This window comes from Rhinopithecus bieti, unplaced genomic scaffold (assembly GCF_001698545.2).
Source record: "Rhinopithecus bieti isolate Rb0 unplaced genomic scaffold, ASM169854v2 scaffold_2524, whole genome shotgun sequence".
Classification (NCBI taxonomy): domain Eukaryota; kingdom Metazoa; phylum Chordata; class Mammalia; order Primates; family Cercopithecidae; genus Rhinopithecus; species Rhinopithecus bieti.
This window is the reverse complement of record NW_016803991.1, coordinates 1772064-1795980: the sequence shown is the minus strand read 5'-3', so window position 1 is coordinate 1795980 and position 23917 is coordinate 1772064. Positions and strand designations below refer to the sequence as shown.

Here is a 23917-nt window from a genome sequence, read left to right as displayed (position 1 = left end):
AATATATAGATTCTTAATAAATGCTAGTTTTTCCCCCTTGACATTTTCACAATCCATAGCAAATTAGAATAGCATGAATATATGGAATCTTCTTCTATCTTTAAATCTTATATAGCCTGCCTCACACCTGTAATCCAAGGTGGAAGTGTCGCTTGAGGCCACAAGTTCAAGGCCAGCCTGCACTTAGGGAGAACCCTGTATCTACAAAGAATTAACAAATTAGCCAGGTGCAGTGACTCATGCCTGTAATCCCAGCACTTTGGGAGGCCAAGGTGGGCGGATCACAAGGTCAGGAGTTCGAGACCAGCCTGACCAACATGATGAAACCCTGTCTCTACTAAAAATACAAAAATTAGCCGGGCATGGTGGCAGGCACCTGTAATCCTGTCTACTCTGGAGGCTGTGGCAGGAGAATAGCTTGAACCCAGGAGGCAGAGGTTGCAGTGAGCCAAGATCGTGCCACTGCACTCTAGCCGGGACAACAGAGAGAGACTCCATCTCAACAAATTAGCCAGGCATGGTGGTGTATGCCTCTTGCCCCAGCTATTTGGAAGGCTGAGGCAGGAGGATTGCTTGAGTCCAGGAGTTTGAGGCTACAGTGAGCTATGATTGTGCCACTGCACTCCAGCCTAGGTGACAGAGCAAGACCCTGATTCAAAGCAATAATATTAAATAAATGAAAACCTTATACAGTTAACATGTCAATTTCACTGAGTGTCATTCCCTACATTTTTCTTTAATTTCTAGCTTTACTCTCAAAAAGTAGTTGAATTATGGAGTAAAAATGATTTAAACTAAGAGCCAGCAAACTTATTTTTTCTGTTAAGGACCAGACAGGAAAGAGTTTAGGCCATATGGGATCTGTTGCAACTACTCGGCAACTATTCAACTCTGATGCTGTAACAGGAAAGCAGCCAGAGAGAGTCTGTAAACAAATAGACATGACTGTGGGCCAGTATGCTGTATTCACAAAAATAGACAACGACCCATATTTGGCCTACAGTCCGTAGTTTGCTGACCCCTGATTTAAGTGAATTTGCCTTGATTTAGTAAAACTTCCATAGGATGTTATTGGGTCTCTCTTCAAGTGAAAGAAGAAGGGAGGAAAAGAAAGAGGGAAGATGTGTACACGATGCAGACAGAGCACCAGCTTCACAGGCAGACCACTAACTGTGGTTACTTGGTGACCATGGGCTCTAGGCATTTTCATTCTTGTGTTTGGAGATTTACTATGATTACACTAAACTAGCTTCCTTCGTTCTGCAGATTAGAAAACACATTTTAGCCTTCAAATAATGGGTGTGAGGCTGCCATTTCCAAAAACATCAGCCTTCATGTCTTAAGTAGTACTGAGAAAGCTGACAATGTCAGTATGTCTGAGTAAGGATGTTTTTATAATTTGAGAAAGTAAAATGAAATCTTTTAACAGGGCCTTCTCATTCAGCTCTGTCTTCAGGCTGGTGTGGTTACAGCAGAGCTGCCCACCAAAATACTTGGAGAAGAATAGGAGAAAATTACTCACAGCCATCTTGCACTCTGTTAGCTAATTCTATTTTGCAGAAGTTGTTAAGTTCCCTTTCTGTTTTTAGTACTGTCCCAAAGACAACAGTGATTTTTTTGGATGTAATCTGTCACAACTTCCCATTGTAAAAACCCCAAACCATTGTCTTTGCTCTCTTATGATTCCAAATAATATAATCTAGAACTAATAGTATATGTTTTAATACATAGAAATCTAAAATTGTCTCTCTGCCAATATTATTGAGTAAGAAAGCTATGATTGGCTTAGGATTTCATCAACCCTGAGATCACAAAAAGGTGATCACAGAGTACATAGTCATTCTCTTCAGGCAGTTCACCTACCTTAATCTTGTGACAACACTTTCGCCTGACTCTTCCCCTCCATTCAATTCCAAAAAGCGTTTAAAAGCTAGTAAAACTACTGCCCTCAAATCATTAAGGAAGACTTTAAAACAAGTGGAAGAAAACATTTGCTTTTACTTTATTGCCAGTGAAAATGTTTTCTTACCCTAGTTGGTAAATGCAAATGTCACCGATGATAATATGCCTTTTTGCCAATCATGTTGCTACTTAGATCTGAATAGGAAGGAAAAGACAGGGAATGTAAAGTTAAAAGCTTAGCAGTCGATGAGAATGCAAGAAATGTCAGGAGTGTGTGCTGTACGGCTGGCAACACAGGTGGCCTTGCCGCTCGCCTGGCATATGGATCACACTAAATAAGCTACACAGCCTAGCAAAGAATGTCATAGATAACAGTTGCAGTTATAGATTCTGTGAGCAAACTTTGACTATTACTCAGAGTTCATACTTGCTGCATTTCAAAGCTGAGATTGCACATTTATTCTGAAAATTCAGCTGTAATAACTCCATTTCAACACTTGGCCACCTGTGATTGGTAGATGTGAAATAAGGAATTGGTCATGTACGGAGTAGGTGGTAGGGAGCAATGCAGAGGACTTAACAAATTAAATGTTGGAAACTAACTACTTTACATAGAAGTGTTCCACCATATCTAAACTTCCACAGTGCTTTGTATGTTTTAGATACTTTTTATTTTTTAATTACAGTTAAACATACGGAGAGAGGACTATCTACTTTGGGGTTATTCAATAAATATTTTTCTAATGAATGATATGAACTCTTTCACAGGAGAGTGGCTTTTGTTTTGAGATGGAGTCTTTCTCTGTTGCCCACACTGGAGTGCAGTGCCACAATCTCAGCTTACTGCAACCCCCACTTCCTGGGTTCAAGCGATTCTCCTGCCTCAGCCTCCAGAGTAGCTGGGATTACAAGCACGAGCCAGCACACCTGGCTAATTTTTGTATTTTTGCAGAGATAGGGTTTCACCATGTGGGCCAGGCTCCTCTCGAACTCCTGGTCTCAAGTAATCTGCCTGCCTCGGCCTCCCAAAAGTGCTAACATTACAGGTATGTGCCACCACGCCTAGCCAGGAGAGTGTTCTTGACCCTAAAAACCTGCTTCCTAATAAACAGAATTGATATGAACAAGCATCAAGGGATCTTGAAAGTGAGTCTTAAAACAGGCTACCTGGCTGATATTTTGGAAGATTCGTGTTTTTTCCCTCAGATCTTAACAGTACCTGAAATTCTACTATTAGATCATTCTTCTGTGATGCCTCCTAATTTTCATATTCCAGAAACCCTTGTGAAAACACAGCCAGCTTGACCAAGTTGCTATGGGAACAGATTCATGAGATGGGAAGAGATCCATGAGATATGGGCAGATGAGTAGAGGGGAGGCTGCCACATTGGAAAAAAGGATTCCAAAATGGAAAGCAGCAGATAAATGATATCTTATTAACAGTTTTCCCAGTGCCCTCCTCAATAGTATATTTGTTTGAACATGTATAAGCACTTCCCTGGGAAAACATATTTCTTATTGGTCTGCTAGTTAAAATGTTTCAAACACACTTCCGATTTGAGAGTTAATGGGTTATGGTGTAAAAACTGTATACGTGAAATTCCTCATATCTCATGGCTGACATGCTATGCTATAATTTGTTTCCCATGAAATATTTTAACAGGGCCTTTAATGAGAAACAGAATCTTCTCTCATTGAGGTGCTATCTTTTCATTTCCTCTGTCCATTCTATTCACTGAATGCAAAGGAACAGTGAGATGGCCAGAAGGTCGAGGGAAAGGATGGAGGAAGGCCCCAAGGCAGCTTAGCAATCTGTTTCTGAATAACTGTTGAGAACTCACCTGAGGTAGGAGAATCCTAGAGCCAGGTTTCTTTAAAGTGAAGGAAGAAGGGAGGAAAAAAGAGAAGAAGATGAGTACAAGATGCAGACAGAGCACCGGCTTCACAGGCAGATCACTAAGTGTGGTTACTTGGTGACCGTGGGCTCTAGGTATTTTCATTCTTGTGTTTGGGGATTTACTATGATCACACTAAACTAAGCTTTCTTGGTTCTGCAGGTTAGAAAACACATTCTAACCTTCAAATAATGGGTGTGAGGCTGCCATTCCCAAAAACATCAGCCTTCATGTCTTAAGTAGTACTGAGAAAGCTGACAATGTCAGTATGTCTGAGTAAGGATGTTTTATCATTTGAGAAAGTAAAATCCTATGAATGATTTATCTAATTTATGAGAAAATATTTTAAGTGATTAACTATTTCCTTTTATTTACTTGTCAAGTTTTATTATACATAGGTCCTTGTAGTCAAAAATACAATGAAGCCCAAATCAGATTTTTTTGGTTCTGGTCCAGTGTGGACTTATGCAGGGCCCAAAATTTAAAAAGCCCTTGCAGTGAAGCCAGAGGGACCCAACACAGCAAAGTGGTAGAGATTTGGGCTTCATTTTGTCAAAGCCAATGACTCATGAAACTGCCCACTAATATGAAGCTGAACACAGACAGCTCTGGGACACATTTAGCCATGAACAAGCTGTATATGGTTTCTAAGTGGCAGGTGCCCATCCTAAAGACAATGTGGAAAATAAACTTTTTATGTTTCTCCAAGAGAACTAAAGTTATGCTCCCACTGTGCGCTCCAGGGAATGCTGACAAGGAGTGTCACATTTCTTCTAGGCAGTGTGGGTGTGTGTGTGTGTGTGTGCGCATGCTAGGCTTTGAAGGAAAAGGTTTCCTTCCTATAAACTAATGTTTTCAGAAAAGACAGGCATGCCAAAATCCCTTTATAGACTCAATAGTCCCCTTCACAAATGCTGTTTCAAATAGTACTGAAAAAAGTTAACAATGTCAGTACATCTGAATAAGGATGTTTACATAATTTGAGACTGTAAAATCCTAGGAATGATTGTATCTAATTTATTAGTGTCCTTTAAGTGATTAACTGTTTCAATTATTTGTGAGGTTTTATCGTCTTTTCAATTCCCAAATTGAGAAACTGTCATAGGCTTATCCTGTCAGGAATGAAACTGGAGAATTGAAAACAGGGACTACAACCGACTCTGTTCTCATTTGGCAACAGACAGTCCTCAAGGATCCAGGGCTCTCATACATTTCCAAAAAAAGAATTCTTGCTTTTTTCCAAGAACCAGATAATGAAATAAGTAAAAGGATAATGATGAGGGAAATTTTATTGCCAAATTAATTGGCCTGAAATAATTAATGCACCACTTTTAGAACAAGGCAGACTGGAACTCAGCATGTTTTCAGGTGCCCATGTCCTTCCCTTTCGGGTTTTCCATGCCAGCTTCCTCTCACTGGAAGATCCCGGGGGGACAGCAGGAACTATACAGCGCTCATCTCTTGCTTAGTCTTTAAAACTGCAACACTGGCTGGCTTTATCCTGCAGGCTGCTTTGCTGCTTGTTGACTACCCACTGAAGTTGAAGTTTGGGGATGAAAGCTTGATGAATGGGGCAAATGCTTATGGTGTATTCAACTACTGCTCTTGAGGATAAATGGCTTTTCTCTTCTATTTGCATTTAAAGAAGCATATGGAGGGTTGGTTTTGGTCACATAAGAGGCTTTCATTAAATTAGACAAAACGATAGCAGAGATATTAATATTTTTCCATTATGACTGTGTTTCAATTCCCTATCTGGAGGTATATAGTAGGATTATAAACTGTTTTTGTAATGATGTTTTCCAATTTATTACAGGCAGTTTAACTTTGTTTTACTTTTGTACTGACAGACTACTCAAAAGATTTTTTTTTTTTTTTTTTTTTTTTTTTTTGAGACGGAGCCTCACCCTGCCACCCAGGCTGGAGTGCAATGATGCCATCTAGGCTCACTGAAACCCCCACCTCCCGGGTTCAAGCGATTCTCCTGCCTCAGCCTCCCAAGTAGCTGGGATTACAGGCCCCTGCCACCACGGCCGACTAATTTTTTGTATTTTTAGTAGAGATGGGGTTTCACCATGTTGGCCAGGCTGGTCTTGAACTCCTGACCTCGTGATCTGCCTTCCTTAGCTTCCCAAAGTGCTGGGATTACAAGCGTGAGCCACTGTGCCTGGCCCAGAAGATCTTTTAAAATATGCTTTTAATAGCTAAATTAAAAACAGTGGCCAGGCTTGGTGGTTCACATCTATAGTCCTGGCGCTTTGAGAAGCCAAGATGGGACAATCACTTGATCTCAGGGAGCTCAAGGTGAGCCCTGGCAACATAGTAAGACCCCATCTCTACCAAAAATAATTTTTAAAAAAAATTTAGCTGGGCATGGTGATGCTCACCTGTGGTCCTAGCTACTTGAGAGGCTGAGACGGGAGGATCACTTGAACCTGAGAGGTCACAGCTGCAGTGAGCTATGATCGCACCACTGCACTCCAGCCTGGGCGATAGAGTGAGACCCTATCTTGGGAAAAAAAAAAAAAGAGTCATACGTAAGTAGCAACAATTTCTAAACAGTTAAACTTGCTGCCCTCATGTCACAGATACAACTGCTCCCTTATATTTGACAGTGTTGGGCAAAAGCCCAAATTCTGAAGGAAATTATTTCATGTACCTGGGTTGAGGTGACTTCTCTGCTAAGGATGTAGGGCTACAACTCAAATATACAACTGGTATATTTCAATATGAAATTCATTCTCACAAGCAGTCATGGGAAGAGCTTACAGCTTGCAAATAGGTAGATTTTCTTCCTGGTACCATGGTTCTGAATAACTGAAATAAAAGCTTTGCTATCTGGAATTTTGAATGAAAGCGAGGCCCTTACAGACTCAGAACGCTGAGCTGGGCTGACTCCAGCTGAAAGTACAAGGTGCCCTTGGTAGCTCTTCAGTGTACCTCCCCAGGGCTAAGACAGAGCCTGAGCCTGTGCCTTCCTCTCCATTCCTGTTATCTAATCTCTTTGTTAACTGATGGTGGAGGATTTAGATGTGCTAGTCCCTAAAACATTTGCATTTGAATACTCAGGGATTTGGGAAGATCTGAAAGCTTTCACAGTCCTAAAGAAAGGGTGGTATCTCTAGCCACTTTTCCTTTTCATAAAATTAGCCCTGTGTTGCAATAATTTATACAGACCTATAAGGCAGAATTCTATCATGGTTCCTCAATTCTCTACCCCACCTTTATATCTCCAAAAAAGAAAACAGAAGGCTCAATAACTATTTCCAAAAATCCTCAAATCTAAGATTTTATTATTTTAACAAGGTTATTAGTTTAAAGATATATTCTGAAAATTAAGATTCTATGTAAAAATTTGGGTTTTAACTCATATCCACCATTGTAAGTTGGTCTATGTCTAGCAGGTGAAATTGGTAAGGTCAAGATTCAGAAGTTTCCAGTTCTGTCCTGGCTTCTACATAAACCATGGGCTTTTAATTGAAGCCAAGGGATGGAGATGAAGAAATATCTGAAAGATAAAATTAATCATGGTAATAAAACAAATCCCCTGGAACTCAGGTGTATAGAAAGCATTCAGCTCAAGAAAACAAAATTAAATTTAATAAACCATTAGTACTCAATGAACTTACATAGATGAATGTATTCAGCTGTCTTCGCCTAAGCTTTAATCTGCTTGTCTCTGTATTTTACAGTTTATCTGTGCTCACTCAGAGTTCCAAAGGAAAAGATAAAGTCATGGAGTCTATAGGGCTTAGGGAAATGAATTGAAGACAAAATGATGCTAAAGTAAATTCCTAAAATTTAGAGATTAGATTGTTTAGGCCAGGCACAACAGCTGAGACCTGTAATCTCAGCACTTTGTGAGGCAAAGATGGGCTGATTACTGGAGGCCAGGAGTTCAAGACCAGCCTGTGCAACATGGCAAACCCCCATATCTACTAAAAATACAAAAATTAGCTGGACATGGTGGCACATGCCTGTAATCCCAGCTATTCGGGAGGCTGAAGCATAAGAATTGCTGAAACCTGGGAGGTGGAGGTTACAGTGAACTGAGATCACACCACTGCACTCCAGCCTGGGAGACAGAATGAGACTCTGTCTCAAAACTAAAATAATTAATAAAAAAATAGAGAGTAGCTCATTTACATCTGCATGTTATATAACATCTTAATAACACTGCAAAAAATAAATCTTAGTTTTCAGAATTACCTCCATTGATCAGAATTTGAAAAAGCTATATCAAAAGGTTCCCTGGAATCAATGCATAAAAAAGTTAACAATCTGAAGCATCTAAGATGAGGGTAGTTCACTTCATTAAAAATTTGTCAAAGAAAAAAAGTTTCATTTTCACGCATCTATCTGAATATTCAGGATTACTATTTTTGCTGATGTTCTGGTTCCATTTCAAAAAAAAAAAAAATCAAGCACTCAGGAAATTGCTTAAAATCAACTATTGCTGTGAATTCTGTTTTGTAGTACTGTATTAACAATGTTCCCTGAATGGTGTGTACATTTACCTGCTGGTGCCCACATGCACCAGCATTATGAGGAGAAATAGGTCACATAGATTAGGATCCAAATAATTTCACAAGGAGATGAGATAGATACATTGCATACCAATTTCATAAAATCATAATGCATTTGCACACATGTAAGCCGCAAAATAATTCAACTATCTTTGAGAAGTAGCCTGTTGCATTGAGATTTTAGGTATATGTGTATGTATATATTTTTGAGACGAAGTCTTGCTCTGTCGCCCAGGTTGGAATGCAGTGGTGCAATCTTGGCTCACTGCAACCTCTGCTCCTGGGTTAAAAAGCAATTCTTGTGCTTCAGCCTCCCAAGTAGCTGGGACTACAGGCAACTGCCACCATCCCAGCTAATTTTTATATTTTTAGTAGAGACGGGGCTTTGGTCAGGCTGGTCTCGGACTCCTGACCTCAGGTGATCTGCCCACCTTGGCCTCCCAAAGTGCTGGGATTACAGGCATGAGACACCACGCTAAGCCTATATATTATTCTATTGTAAACAGATAGATGTAGTTTAATAGCGAGAGAAACACACTTACCCGTCCACATCCAAAGAATAGACTCAGAGGCACAAAGAACAGAGAAAGTGAGACTTTTTAATAGCGGTCTTGCAAGATCAGGTGTCTGGTAGACAGGCATACCTGGGGCAGCTACAGAAGGTAATTTATCTCCTAGCACACAAGTCCCTCCTCCAGTTCCTCATTGCTCGAGTACTATGGGAACAATCTTCCTGGATGTCACCTAAGTTTCATTATCCTCCTTATAAGGTTATACCCTGTCACATTCCCCGCTTAAGTTTTGATTTCCCAATAATGAAACTTTCTTCCCTCTTATGGACTGATCCCTCCTCTACATTCTGTTCACTTATTGCGACCTTCTAGGTACATGAGCTGTGTGGTTTGCTACATTCATAGTGCTTAGATTTATAATGTCTTGAAAATGGAATTTAAAATGCCATTTAAATGTTTTCTCACAATAGGATATCTGTTAACTGCAAAGTTGATTCTACTATTTTTAATAAGACCAATACATTCTTCTGTGTATGTATTAAAATTTAGTGGAATTTGAGATTTATGTTGTGCTGAATGTGCTTGTGTAAATTCAAAGTATAAATTTAAAATTTGCTTTGGGGAGCACATTTCACTTGCTACAATATGTTCAGAGACCTGCGCCAAGAGAGTTATATTTCTGCCTCTTTTGATCATTTAGCTTCCTTTAGCTGTGGGTGCCTATTCCACAAATCAGGACATTTGTGGGACTTTTCAGAACCATGTGACTGGCAGGAGTCATTCTCCGGTCCTTCTCTTCCTTGAGGCAGGTGTACTCACCAATATTTTTAATATTGTGTTGAGACAGTGATTCATTAGAAGCCTCAAAACCTACTTTTTCTGCCTCTCTAACAGTTCTGTTATTGCATTTTTATGCCCTGGTGTTCCTGTCATGTCTTGAAATGTCAAAGATCCCCAAACATTTACCTAGGATAAAGTTCTCAGAGTGCCTGAGGCAGGACATAGAGCTAGAGATTCAGCAACTTTGGCCATCTACTTGCTTATTTCAAATGCAGGAAGTTCAGCCTGATATTCTTTCAAATCACTACTAGCTATGGAAACCTACTTTAGGTTATAAGACAGCAGAGGAGCGAGGTCAGCATGGTGGCCTGCAGGCCACATCTGGCCTACCACCTGCTTGTATACGGCCCATGAGCTAAGGATGGTTTTCGCATTTTTAAATGGTCTGAAAAAAAGTCAAAAGAGTAATATTGTGCCACACATGAAATCTGTGTGACAATCAAGTGTCAGTGTGCCACATGAAGTTTTATTGGCACACAGCCACGCTCATTCACTTAACATATTGTTTCTGTCTGTCTTTGCAATACCAAGGCAGAGTAGAGTAGCAGCAACACTGAGCATATGTGGTCCCCAAAACCAAAAACATTGACTATCTGGTCATTTACAGAGAAAGTTTGTCAACCCCGGTATAGAATAAAGTGTTAACTTTTAAGGTAGTAAGATCACAAAGATTCTAGTAATTCCCATAGGGCAAAAGTTCATTGTTGTTCAATAGCAAATACAAAATGTAAATATAAATCCTTAATCAGGAGAAAGTACTGCTGTTTTGTCGTTGTAGCTGTTGTTTTTGAAACAACAATAGAGATCATAAAGAATCATTTACCCATGCTAGAAGCAAAAGAATGTCCATGGTCATCATTCTCATGATGAATATAAAAGAAGATTGTCACACAGGCGACCCAGAGCCCACTCAGGCCTTGTCTCCCAGTTTGCCTCTCTCCTAGCTATTCCTTCAGTTTGCCTTCTACCTGGGTTTTGGTGACAGTGTTTGTAGGAGTATATTGCAACTTTTCTTACAAACATCTCTACATGACAAGGAACAAGTGCCTATACTCAAAGTTGTTCGGTTTTGTTTGTCTTTTTTTTGAGACAGGGTCTCACTGCTGCCCAGCCTGGAATGCAGTGGTACAATCATAGCCCACTGCAGCTTTGAACTCATGGGCTTACGTGATCCTCCTACCGGAGCTTTCTGAGTAGCTGGGACTACAGGTGTGCACCACTGCACCCTGGCTAATTTATTTTATTTTTGTGGAGACAGAGGTCTTGCTATATTTTCCAGTCTGGTCTTGAACTCCTGGCCTCAAGTGATTCTCCCACCTGGGTCTCCCCAAATGCTGACATTATAGGCTTGAGCCACCACACTCAGCCAAAACAAATTTCTTAAAGAAGAGGAACTCAGATCCCTTCAACTACTTGACCAAGATTTGCTTTGCCATTTCTATTAGTATAGAAATGAATAACCATTAAAGAAAAAAGAAAAGGAGGAAGGAAAGAAAAGACGAAAGAAAAACTAAAGAGAATATTTTTAAGCTGGCCTTTTCTATTTCACAATTAAAGATGTCTATTAGTGGAACATACTTGTAGTGCTATTTGGCAACCAACTGACTGTAAACAGGATCTTAAGACCTTTGAATAAAATAGCACTTTATTCACTCAGAATTGCTGTGTGTGTGTGTATGCATCTGTGGCTCTTGTAAATGGCAACTCGTCCTTAAAAGCTTATCTGTCGTCCGAGTGCTCCACTCTACATCAGTCCTCTTTGTGACCATAAGCTGGGTGTGGTGAGGGAAAGTAATACCATCCTCAAAATAGGAAATACTTGGCTGGCTCTGGAAAATCTTTTCAACTCATCAGAATTTACCAGAGATGACATTTCTATCCTTATTGTAAAAGTCCCTGTGAAAAACAGCGACCTTTAATCTTTTGTGTTTTTTCTTCATCATAGAAAAGTTATTGTCCTAAAGATTACCATGCTTTTACTGAAGATACCATGTCATCTTAAAAAGCATTGTAGGAATCAATTACTTGGCTGAAGAATGTGGAATAAACACCTGTCGTAGTATTATCATAAGTGCTGTAGCAGATTCAGAAAATCAATAGATATCATCCTTACCCTTCAGGTGTTTGTGGTCAAATTGGGAAGGCAGAACTAAAACACATATACAAACACACACACACACGAAATATATAAGCATTTTTTTCACATGAAAGTTAAGTACAAGCATAAAAAGAGTTCAGAGAAGACATAAATCATTTTGGGAAAAGAGGACATGAGCATTGAACCATTGGACACAGCCAAACACCACTGGGATTTCGAACCATTGAGACACACACAAAAAACTGAACCATTTTTTGCTGAGAAAAATGTACCCTTGTTCTTTCTTCCTCTTCATTGCCCCTTGCAGTAGAGAGGTATCAATGAGCATAATTAAACTTGTCCATTTGTGGGTGCGTATGATCTTGATAAACAGGATAAAGGGAGGAAGTGGACCTTCCTAGTGAACAGAATGGATTAAATTAAAGCAAGAAGCAAAGTGTTACCTAAGTCATGGTCAGTGGTTCAAAAAGCAAAATAAGACTGAGTGGGAGAAAAGACTATATATATATATATATATATATATATATATATACACACACACACACACACACACACATACATAAATATATGTATATATACACATATATACACACATATACATAGATATGTGTGTGTGTGTATATATATATTAGGGATATCCATGTCTAGCTATGGATATTTATATATCCATATAAGGCCAGACCAAAGAAGTCATTGAAAACAACTAGAGTAGATATTTCATGACTGAGGAAATAGAATGCAGGGTATATTTGAGTTTGGAAAAACTAAAGATTTTGCTGTGATTTAGACCATAAAGTGAAAGAGTATAAATTAGGTATAGGTAGTAAACATGGAGAAGCTGATGAGCATGTTAAAAAGAAAAAAATATAAAAGGAAGAATCAAAAACAAATGGTCTAGTGTGAGAGATTAGAAAGATGGTTATAAATACTGGGATACTTGTTCTAGTTAGAAGGAGGACAACCTTGGAGGCACGGAGATACCAGTTTCTGATGCATTGCATTTGTGGAGGTAGAGGCATCTATAATTGGAACAATCCCAAGGGCATTTAGAGATCTGTAATTAGCTCACGTTAACTTAAAGACTGGAGGTATAGATTTAGAATACTATCTACGTTGATAGCTACTCCATTTAGTATATAAGCCCACTGACAAAGAACAAGAAGTAATCAAAGATGAAACCTTGAAAGCCCTTATGTTTGCCAGCGTAGACAGGGGTCAAATATTTTGAAAAAATAGGAATGAGTGAAAGTATGACATAAATTAATGAAATACAGCATGTCAAGGGGATGGTCAAGAGGAAAACACACACACACACACACACACAGTTCAAGGAAAGTGAGGACCCAAAAGACTTGGGTCCAAATGTGGTGCCTCATGCTTATAATCCCAACATTTTGGGAGGCTGAGGCAGGAGGATCACTTAAGCTCAGGAGGTCAAGGCTGCAGTGAGCTATGATTGTGTCATTGCACTCCAGCCTGGGTGACAGAGCAAGACCCTGTCTGTAAAACAAACAAGGAAGACAAAACAAGGAAGACAAAACAAACAAGGAAGGCAAAACAAGACTCGGGAGATGATAAGGTTATTGGTAACATTCCACAACACAGTTTCAATTGAGTGTTGAGATACAAATTAGACTGCCCCAGACCTGCCTTACTATAAGCTTTTTATCCCTTCTGTAAAAATATCTATTAAAATTCATTTTAATTCTCTTATGATGATTGGTGTTTATTCCTTTATTTTCATGTTTTGTTTTGTTCTTTTTTTTTTTAACTCTCTCCATCTAGGAATTTATCTTATTTCGCTACACAAAGTAGCCCATCTGCTGTCATTTTGAACCTGTGGGAAGCTCGTCATCAGCATGATGGTGATCTTGACTCCCTGGCCTGTGCCCTTGAAGAGATTGGGAGGACACACACGAAACTCTCAAACATTTCAGAATCCCAGCTTGATGAAGCCGACTTCAACTACAGCAGGCAAAATGGACTCTAGTCCACTTCCTCCCATGAGACAGAGTGATGGCCAGCTTGGGGACATTTGCTTTAAATGGGAAAGAAAGAGGCCGCTTTCTGCCCAATGGCATTGGGGGAATTCAGCCTTCATTTACAATCAGTGAGATTCCCCTGTGGAAGAAACTAAATTTTATATAGTTAAAACATGTTAATAGGGAAAAGTACAAGCTCTCTTACATATAAGAGGGCTCTATGATCTCCTTGGAATCCACGTTTGGGTTAACTCCTCAGATTTGTAGTGGCAAGGATGAAAGTGAGAGCAGAAGTAGCTGTGGGAAAAGATGAGCTACAATAATGCTGGGAAGGCAGAGATTGATTAAGTGCATGTTTTGAAACAGGTTTTTAATGATGTGCCCCAAAAGGCCAGCTGATTTTGGTACTAGATTGTCAGAGTTTTCTACCAACTGGCATCTGTGATATCAGAAATCATTGTAAAACTGGCTTATAGATGTGAAACAGGGTTGCCAACCCATTTGTATGACTTCAACAATGTCAAAGAGGGCATTGAATTTAGAATCTGAGCACATCACACCAGCACCAGCTCCCTGTCTCTTCTAGCCACTTAATGGAGACAAAATGGAGAGGCAAGACAGACCACAAACTAGTTCTTATAGTGTACGCCACCTTTTACTTTTTTCCTGAGACAAATCTACCCTTATTCTTTCTTCCTCTTCCTTACCTCTTGCAGTAGAGAGGTATCAAGGAGCATAATTAAACTTGTCAATATGGAAAGTTGTTTTTTCTAATGCAACAAAGCGGGACCATCTCTATTCCCATCTAAGCCACTCAAATTGCTGAGTGCTATTAGAACACAGCTTATTACATGGATATGGAGACAGGAGAGATTAAAGCAGATTCAAAAACACATGAACTACAGATGTCATAGGCCTCAAATCAGCTACAATTCCAGGAGGCATGTGTTGATCTAGTTCTCTAACATTGTTGTTACAAGAAAATGAGTTCGACTGTATTTTTCAATCCAGATTCTTGAAATTGTCTAACATGTTGGTACTATGTCATCACAGAATCTCTCAGTAAGGCTATATGTGATCCTCATTTTGCCTCCTGGGAAATTAGCAGATAGTCTTTCCTCTAAATGATATCTGAGTAAATAGACTTGAGGAATACCTGTATACAGTGTCCCTGAAACCACATGCATTGTTCAGGGAGCCTTCACGCTATGACTATTCAGTCTCCTTGAATATGCTTTCTCTATAGAACCATTAACCTATGTCTATTGCTCTATGATTTTTTTTTTTATATTAGGGGGCAGTGATATTGTGGAGGATGGAAATCCACAGATAATTCATGACCCTCATCTTATCACTTTACTCCATCTTTTTATCCTATTAAATCATTTTTGACAAGATGTCCTGGTAGACTAAAGATGAACAGATTTGCTCTTGCTCATCTTCTGGTGGATATTTTACTTCGTTGTTCACAATCAGGACAACCGAAGTCAAGGACCCAGACAAACCACAAGGCAGCTAGTCAGCTACTTAGAGGTTGGTTACATTCAAATAAAAAGTAATCAGGGAATGGGGGAGGTGGGGAGTACTTGGCAGTTGGGATATGATCCATTTTTTTTAAACAACTTTTTTGTAGATCCCTTGTAAAAAAATGATAATAATGTTGTGAATCTCCATGCCACGTGAAAAAGGCCTAAAGATGAGTTGAACTTATGGTACCATGAGTAAGGTATGGAAGAACTCTTGAATGTGTGGTATATATGGTCCCCTATATTAGATAGAAGACTTTGCTACATGTAATTCAAAAGCATCTCGCTTTTCTCAGGAACCAAAGGCTTATGATATAGAACAAAGAAATCATCTTAGAACTGTCAAGCATATTTTTCACAATACCATGTCAAGATCAGGAAAACACCCTTTTGCTAGTGTGCTTAACTCATTTATTTCTTGTAGGAAACAATAGATAAACAGCATGAAAATGTAAATCATCTGACATCACTGATAGAATATCTGAAAGAGAGAGTAGATGGTCAACCAGTCACAAGTTGGTTGGCATGGGGTGGTTTGCAGAGGAAATCTGCATTCACTGTTGAGTAAAAACTTGTAGAAAACACATTATAGAGCTTATGTTAGAATCCATCTTGGAGGATTTTTGTTTTAAACCATCCTAAGCATTTTCCCTCTTCCCTTCTAATTGGAGTTATAATTGTTTCATCTATTCTGTGAATCTACACAGGTCTTTTTTTTTTTTTAAGATGTTTAATACATCTTAAGTATTTTTAAATAGATGAAAATTCTAAATGATTTTCCCTCAAATCTATCTAGATTACTTTAGGATGAGATGAGATTGTTGTCAATCCCTGAAAGTCTGGAGTTCCCTCCCATGGATTTTTTTTTTTCCTTTGGCCTAGGTTTTATAAACACACTTGAACATCATATCATATAGTATAACAAAGGAAGAAGTTAACACAATTCACCTCAGACTTCACCCTACAGTTCAATCAAATTCATCCTTCAGCCCATTTTGTTTCTTCTTTATGTTTCTCTTTTACTTATTTCTGCTAGGATCCTACATAGGATTTCTATAAAAATGTATGAAATTCTGTGGTCACTGCATGCCAGGATTGCACAGTATGTTACGATACAATTTCAAAGAGAACCCATGTTTGTGAGATTTACAGACCAAGGTGTGGGGGAGGAGGTGGAATTGCAGATCAGATAAAAAGTTAGCTTACACTTGAACTCAGTTATTCACTGTGACCTAAATTTAGTCCTATTATAATATGTGCCCATCACAACACAAATGCCCCTCTTAAAAGAGATTTACTCATCTATCCAAGGACTTAATTTGGAAATTTTACTGTCCTATTGCAAAATGAAACAAAATTAAAAGTGGCCTTGAGTACTTGGTGAGTTACTTAAAATTTTTACAAAAATATTGCACTCAATGCCAAGTCTTTCTGTCCTCAAAGATATTTAAGTCTAATAGTCATGCTTTAAATATGGCTTTAAATTATGCCACCAAAATGGTGCACTTCACAACTTCACCAGACTGTAGCATCATAAAGTTAATTTACAGTTTTTACAACATTGCTTGTACATTCTTACTGGTTTACATTAAAATCCTTTAAGCCAAAAGGAAGCTTGCTCTATAGATTTAAATGCAGACTTCATTTACTAGTGCAGGAAGTCTCATAAAACTCAGATGTACGCCCACAAAATTGTATTGGCCTTTTGTAAGAGATGAAAAGAATTGACACAGTTCTCTTTAAAGAGAAGAACTTTTTTATTATTAGTTTTATCTCCAACTGCAGGTGGTGTCTTTTGCCGAGGTCTCTATATTTTTCTTTCAATTGTCTTTGGGAGGGCATATTAAGTCAAATCACTAAAACAGGGTTCTCTTTGGATTAAAAGTTCCGGATTTATTGCAACTATTTACCTTGAGAAACATTCTCAAGGTATCAGAACTTTCTCAAGGCATCAGAATTGATAAACAAATGTAGATGATTAAAATAGGATAATTGGTTTTAGATAGTATTTTCTACTTGCCAAACTTCTGGCAAATTTACCTGTGAATTTCAAAATGTTTTAAAATCTCTTGATATGCTTTTGTTTTTCCTTTGAGCCATTTTCTCTTCAATTTCTTAGTCCCTCTGCCCTCTGTACATGTGTTGAGTGATATAGCTATCAGACGTGTTGAAGGCAAAGTTCTAGCAGAGGTCTTTGTTCCAGCTCTGTAAAGGTTACAGGAATCGTGAAGGAGCTGAGAAATCTTCCTCTCCGGCCCACTGTCTGGCCCATTGTCATTGTTTCCTCATGAAACATTGCAGAGTTTGAATCCTCAGTAACTCTCATTGACTGGACTAGAGGTGATGGCCACAGCAAATGGGAGAGCAAAATGTTGGCCTACAGAGAATGACACAATTGTATTCGCCTTTGGTGTTAGTTGCCATAGCGCTGTATTTGAAAATCGATGCTTTAGCCAAAAGCTGAATGGCCACCGTTTCCGTAGTTTCCACTGTTTTGTCTACATAGAATTTTCCTGAACTACAAGCAAAAATGTATTTTGTCCAATGTCACAGAAGTGAAAATGTTACTAATCTTAGACGTGTTGCATATTTTGTGTTTTTACGTTCCAAACTCTTTCAAAAGCTGCTGTTACAAAGCTGTTTGGCTGTATTGACAGCATGTGGTGTTTTTGCAAAAGCAATTCTAGGAGAGCCAGTGTCTACCATGAACTCCTCACATCCCCACTCCAGGGTCATTCACGACATCAAAATGGCAACTTGTACACTGTAATTCTTCGAAAAGTAACAGGGGATGGAAATCAGACCTGGCCGTTAGTCACTAGTGTGTAGTACCGTGATCTGAAGTAGGAAATTTAACTCACATAGAATAATTGTGGTTTTTGAAGCAGCTACTCATTGTTTTTTCCTTTTGCTGTGAAGATCATGGATTGGGAATGTCCTCATTGGGTGGACCTAAGGCAGTAACATTTAAACTTCATGTCCTAGCACCCGCCCTCCATCCGACCCAAAGATAAAAAAGGCAGAAAGCTTCATGGTTACGCCTAAGCTTAAAAATTCCCTTCCCCACTACTAATATTGAGTTTAGCAGGGCTCCATCTTATTTATTTTTCAAAAAAGTTATAGCTTTGAATTATAGACTATATTACTAAATTTGGTAAGGTAGTTCTTTGCATGAATGGGAATGTGTGTCAAAATACTTTCACAAAAGGCATGATTACAATGGAAATGCCCTTTTGCCTCCAGTTTTGCTAACCCTAAAAAGTATTTAACTAATTTCAAGCATTATTTACACTCAAATCCCAACATTGGCCAAATTATGTAATTCTCTTAAATTTTCATATATGTAGGTGGAGATTTAACTATGGTTCTGGTGAATCATAGAAAGGAGAGACAGGCCGGGCGCGGTGGCTCAAGCCTGTAATCCCAGCACTTTGGGAGGCCGAGACGGGTGGATCGCGAGGTCAGGAGATCGAGACCAACCTAGCTAACACGGCGAAACCCCGTCTGTACTAAAAAATACAAAAAACTAGCCGGGCGAGTTAGCGGGCGCCTGTACTCCCAGCTACTTGGGAGGCTGAGGCAGGAGAATGGCATAAACCCGGGAGGCGGAGCTTGCAGTGAGCTGAGATCCGGCCACTGCACTCCAGCCTGGGCGACAGAGCGAGACTCCGTCTCAAAAAAAAAAAAAAAAAAAAAAAAAGAAAAGAAAGGAGAGACAATATTTGAGGGGAGTTTGTCAGCAGAATATCATGCCTTATGGCCTTATGACCCCATTACTGAAACACAGACGTTACAATCAGAAATAGACCTAATAATTCCAATATCCCTCCATTAGCTAGTTCCAATGATGCTGAGAGACAGAGCACCCTGTGCCAGGTGTCAGGAATATAAGCCTCAGCAGAGGGTAACTGAAAACTTTCAATCAGAAACACCCTCGGAGGTTTATGCTAGATTATGTAGGTCACTCCCATTCAAAACTTTTCTATACAAAGGTGGGAAAGCACTCAGAATCTGTGAATTTTCTGGTTGGAAAAACAATGTTCTCCTTTTCCAAATTGGAATAAAGACTCAGAATTACCCATTCTTCATAATGATATCTGATTGGTACATGCAACCCAGGAAGTCTCAACCTAGAAACGCTGCCAACCTAAGCATTTAGAGGAAAACTGGCTCATCTTCTGACCCAAACTCAAAACATATGAGTACTTGCATACCTCCATTTCTGCATGGAAGATGTTAAAACAGATTTCATTTTGTTCCGTTTATTTTGGGAAGGTGCGTGGGGGTGTTCTTTCAAGTGATTCACATCTCAAACCCATACCACTCTCAACTTTTATTTGATGTGTTCAAAGCCAAAAAATAAAATAAAATAAAGCAGGGCTGAACACTTAATTTGACATGAAGCTGAAGGAGTGAGCAAGCCAGAGGAGAGAGGTTGAATGAAGCATAGCCTTGGCTTCATACCACACTTTTTGTGCCTTGTATTATCAATGTAAATTCTGAATGTTGTACAGTAAATACTTGGATGGACTTCTTAGAAAAGGCTGCACTGGCTTCTTTTTCAGCACATGTACATATCTATAAATATATATACATATATATTTGGTAATGCCAAACAGCTGTGTTATATTGTATTGAACAAAATGGATGGTTTGGATGTTTTATGTAGAGTTTGCAAAAAAAAAAAAAAAAAAAAACTGGATGGTTACAGACTTTTCAAGATAAATGTACAGACGTAAATTACTGCATATCAGTTATTTATGAATAAAAAGTCTTTTATTGACATTTTAGGATACTACATGAGTGGCACTTTGAAATCTCGATGAGGATGAGATTTGTATACCTCCTGCCAATGTCCTAGCAGGAGTTGGAATGCTCTCTGAAAGGACAATTTCCAAATACCTGTTAACACATGGAACAAAATTTCTTCCTCAAGCCTTGAGAGCGAGGCAGTGTTGTGAGACTACTGGAAGCAAGAAAATTGTCTTCTAACATCCCCACCCCAGTACATATACATACACACACACTTCCTTAGGATATAGTTTTATAGAATCCAAGGTCATCATAGGCATACCATAACTGGAATACTGGAATACCAATCACTTTGTTCCTCAAAATGCTTGGGCTGTTTTTTCAGACTGTATAGAACATTTTCTGCCCTTCTGTGGGAAGATGTTAATAGGTACATTGTTGTACATTGCAAATACATGTGGCTGATTAAACCTGTTTTAAGTGGTTTTAAAATGCTGAGAGCTCCCCCAAATTTACTCATAACTATTTAGGCCAGAGCCAGTTGAACCAGAATGTTCCACCCAAAGATGGCTTCTGGTCTATTTAAACTAGTTGGTTATAATTTTTTCAAACTTAGAGAACAGATCAGAGCCAGTTGAACCAGAATGATCCACCCAACGATGGCTTCTGGTCTGTTTTGTTGGTTATAATTTTTTAAAAAGGTCAATAGTTGACTTAAACCAGCTTTTAAAAAATACCATTTCCATATAAAGACAACATTTCTTTTTTCAAATTAAGTTTTAAAACTATGAAGTAAAATGAAATATTCTCTACACTAGGTTTTTGAAAATCTTTATGTATATGATAGCCAGGTGCCATGGCGCATGCCTGTAATCCCAGCACTTTGGGAGGCCAAGATGGGTAGATCACTTGAGGTCAAGAGTTCAAGACCAACCTGGCCAATATGGTGAAGCCTCATCTCTACTAAAAAAAAACACAAAAATTAGCTGGCTGTGGTGGCACATGCCTATAATCCCAGCTACTTGGGAGGCTGAAGCAGGAGAATTGCCCGACCCAGGAGGCAGAGGTTGCAGTGAGGCAAGATCACGCCACTGCACTGCAGCCTGAGTGACAGAGTGAGACTCCGTCTCAGAAAAGAAAACATTTATGTATATGATAGATCTGAAGGAGGGGAGTCTATGCAGCACTTCCTAAGCCCTGTTGACCATGTAATTCTTTTTCTTATGGGACTGCTAGGGACAGATAAGAATATTTACAAAGAGGCTGCGTTTGGTTCCAGCAGTTCTTTCTGACCACTTTAGGCAGAGCTTTCATGCTAATTAAAATATATTTAATCTACTGGCCTAATGAAAATTAGTTGAAATTAACTTAAACGAGGTAACTCAGTTATAGTTATGCAAAACCAGACCCCAAATCTCAGAATTATTTGAATAGTTAGAGCAAGTAAACCCAATTTGAGTTCCTCAAAATAGATTTTAACTAGAAGAATGATGTGACAAGCATAAAGATCTGGATGTAACTAGTTCATCTGGATGAAAATGTAACAGATTGGCTTGAACCTGTAATAAACTATTCAAAAAAATTGTATCTTCATTTAAAAGCTGCGTTATTGAGTTAGGAACTAATTCTGAATGGATTAAGTTAGTTTGGATAAATTTATGCTTTTTTTATATAGTGAACATTTGTTAGAATTTGATTTTATTCTGACAGGGGTTAACTCATTCACTCAAAAAATAGTTATTTAGCATTTTCTCCATGATAGCAGAGTCTGGGTTCAAGTCTTGACTCAATCATTTTGCACTTGATGTCAGGCAAAATGATTTCTGCTTCATTTATAATATACGGATAAGAAGAGAATTGTATATTTTCCCCAAAGTCTAAACATTACATGAAAGGGTTCATGTAAAGCCATTAGCATACTCCATGGTCCTTAGTAAACAGTCAGTGAGGGTTTACTTTCATCTTATTTTAGAGAGGTGGTATGCATAGTAGTTAGCAGAATGAGCTTGCAAGCAGATAGGCTTGGATGGGAATCCTGAGTCCCCACTTTGGATTTGTGACCTTGGCCAAGAGACTATCTCTGAAAAATGACAATCATATCCAGCTCACAGGGCATAAAGTAAATGTTCAAGAACTGTTTTAACCATAAACACATCTACAACTGTTTCTGGCTAGTTTTGCTTCTGAACAACAATACATCCTGGAGTATTCGTTATATACACATAGTGAGGTTACAGCAGGACCAATAGTGTACTCAATGTTAGTATCTTTCTGATACCTAAAATTTACTTAAGAAAGAAAAAAACATGTCTTACTGACCCTGAATTAAGTGAAATGCAACTTATTTTCTGATATAAAGGTTAATGCTTCATAAAGTGAGTTAAAAATACCCTAGTAAAGTCCCGTATTTTCATACCACATAGGATGATTTTAGGAAAGAACTTAGAGTTGATCATGAGGCAAATGCATGTTTAAGGGATATCTAAGACAAATCGCCTTTTGTCTAAATGTTAGTGTTCCTGAATAAAGTAAGTGCTCCACCAATGAGGCGATCCATTCTCTGGTTTTCAGATAACACCAGGGCCTTAAAACCATGAGTTTTTGCACAAATTAAACACTAAAGAGTTATGCAAGCACTATCATCTGCTGTGTGCTAGACCTCTCTGCTACTATCAGACATTCACAATTAGGGCATTAACCCAGCTTTTAAGAAGCTCACTATCTCCAACTCAAGAGACTATTATACCATCCAACAGAAAGTGTTAGGAAAAAGGAAAGCACCACTGTTAAGATAAAACAAAGGAGGAACACTGAAACACGATTGTGTTGTGTGAGGGCAAGTTCCATGGGGAAGCTGCCATTGAGCTAAGACCTAAAGGTGGTCTATTAATAAAGTGACTTCTAGAATAACAGTGTATAACAAACCCTAGAATTTGTGGCTTAAAATGACACCCATATATTATTCACATAAATGTATGGCTCAGCGGGGAGCTAAACCTGGCACGGTTGACCTCAGCTGGATTCAGGCATGTATCTACAATTAATTGAAAGATTGAGCTGGCCTAGTTCTTCCAGTTTAGCCTCCTTCCACATTTGGGGCCTTGCTTAGGACAATAGGATGGACTACACTCTGCTCCTTGTGCCTCATGGTCCAATAGGTTAGGCTGGATGTGTTCTCATGGTAAAGGCAGAAAAAGAGATGTGTGAAGTCTCTTGTGAAGCCTACACTTGGAATATCATCATTTCTTTTTTGCAATATTCTAATGGCTAACATAACCCACAAGACCTGCCCACTCAAGGGATAAGGAAATATAATCCACTTCTAGATGAGAATTGCTGCAAAATCACACTGTAAAGGGTGTGGATACATGAAGGGATGGAGATCTGGGACCATGGTTTCAATTTCTCCATCAGAGATGAGTAGGAATTTGTCAGACAAAAAATAAAAAAGGAAGAACATTCAAAGAGAAAGATTAGCAATGGCAATTAATAAGGGTTTTATTTAAGAGAGGCAGCCAGACTATTGTCATGACTCTAGTCCTTAAAACCCTGAGTCTTCTACAGTAGCACTCCCCAAACTTCTCTTCTATGTTATTGGATTCTGATCCTATGATTAGCCATACTTAGAAAAGGATGAGTTAATTTCTTTTACAGAGGTTTATTTATTGTGCAATCTCTCAAAGGTTTTAACACAATAATGGTAGTTATTTTCAGTGCAGTCAATATGCTAGACACTTTATATGCATTCACTTATTTTAATCCCCTAGCAATCATATGAAGGCAGTACAATTATTGCTCATATTTTGTAAATGGAGAAACTGAGGAAAAGAGAAGTTAATGTGCATTTTTAATCACTCCACTGCAGCTATTTTAATCACGATTTT

General features: G+C 38.7%; 1 protein-coding gene across 4 annotated transcripts in view; it reads left to right on the top strand.

Annotated features, from left to right (window-relative positions):
* Nucleotides 1-17857, top strand: part of UNC5D (unc-5 netrin receptor D) — a 583419-nt gene extending 565562 nt beyond the window's left edge. For 3 of the 4 annotated variants that reach the window (XM_017862274.1, XM_017862279.1, XM_017862265.1), the window contains one exon: nucleotides 13559-15282. In XM_017862274.1, coding sequence (XP_017717763.1) covers nucleotides 13559-13763 — 205 coding nt within the window. In that variant the 3' untranslated portion in view covers nucleotides 13764-15282. Of the gene's footprint in view, nucleotides 1-13558 lie in introns of all 4 variants that reach the window. The other variant, XM_017862255.1, reaches the window with a different exon arrangement.
* The last annotated feature ends 6060 nt before the right edge of the window (nucleotides 17858-23917 follow it).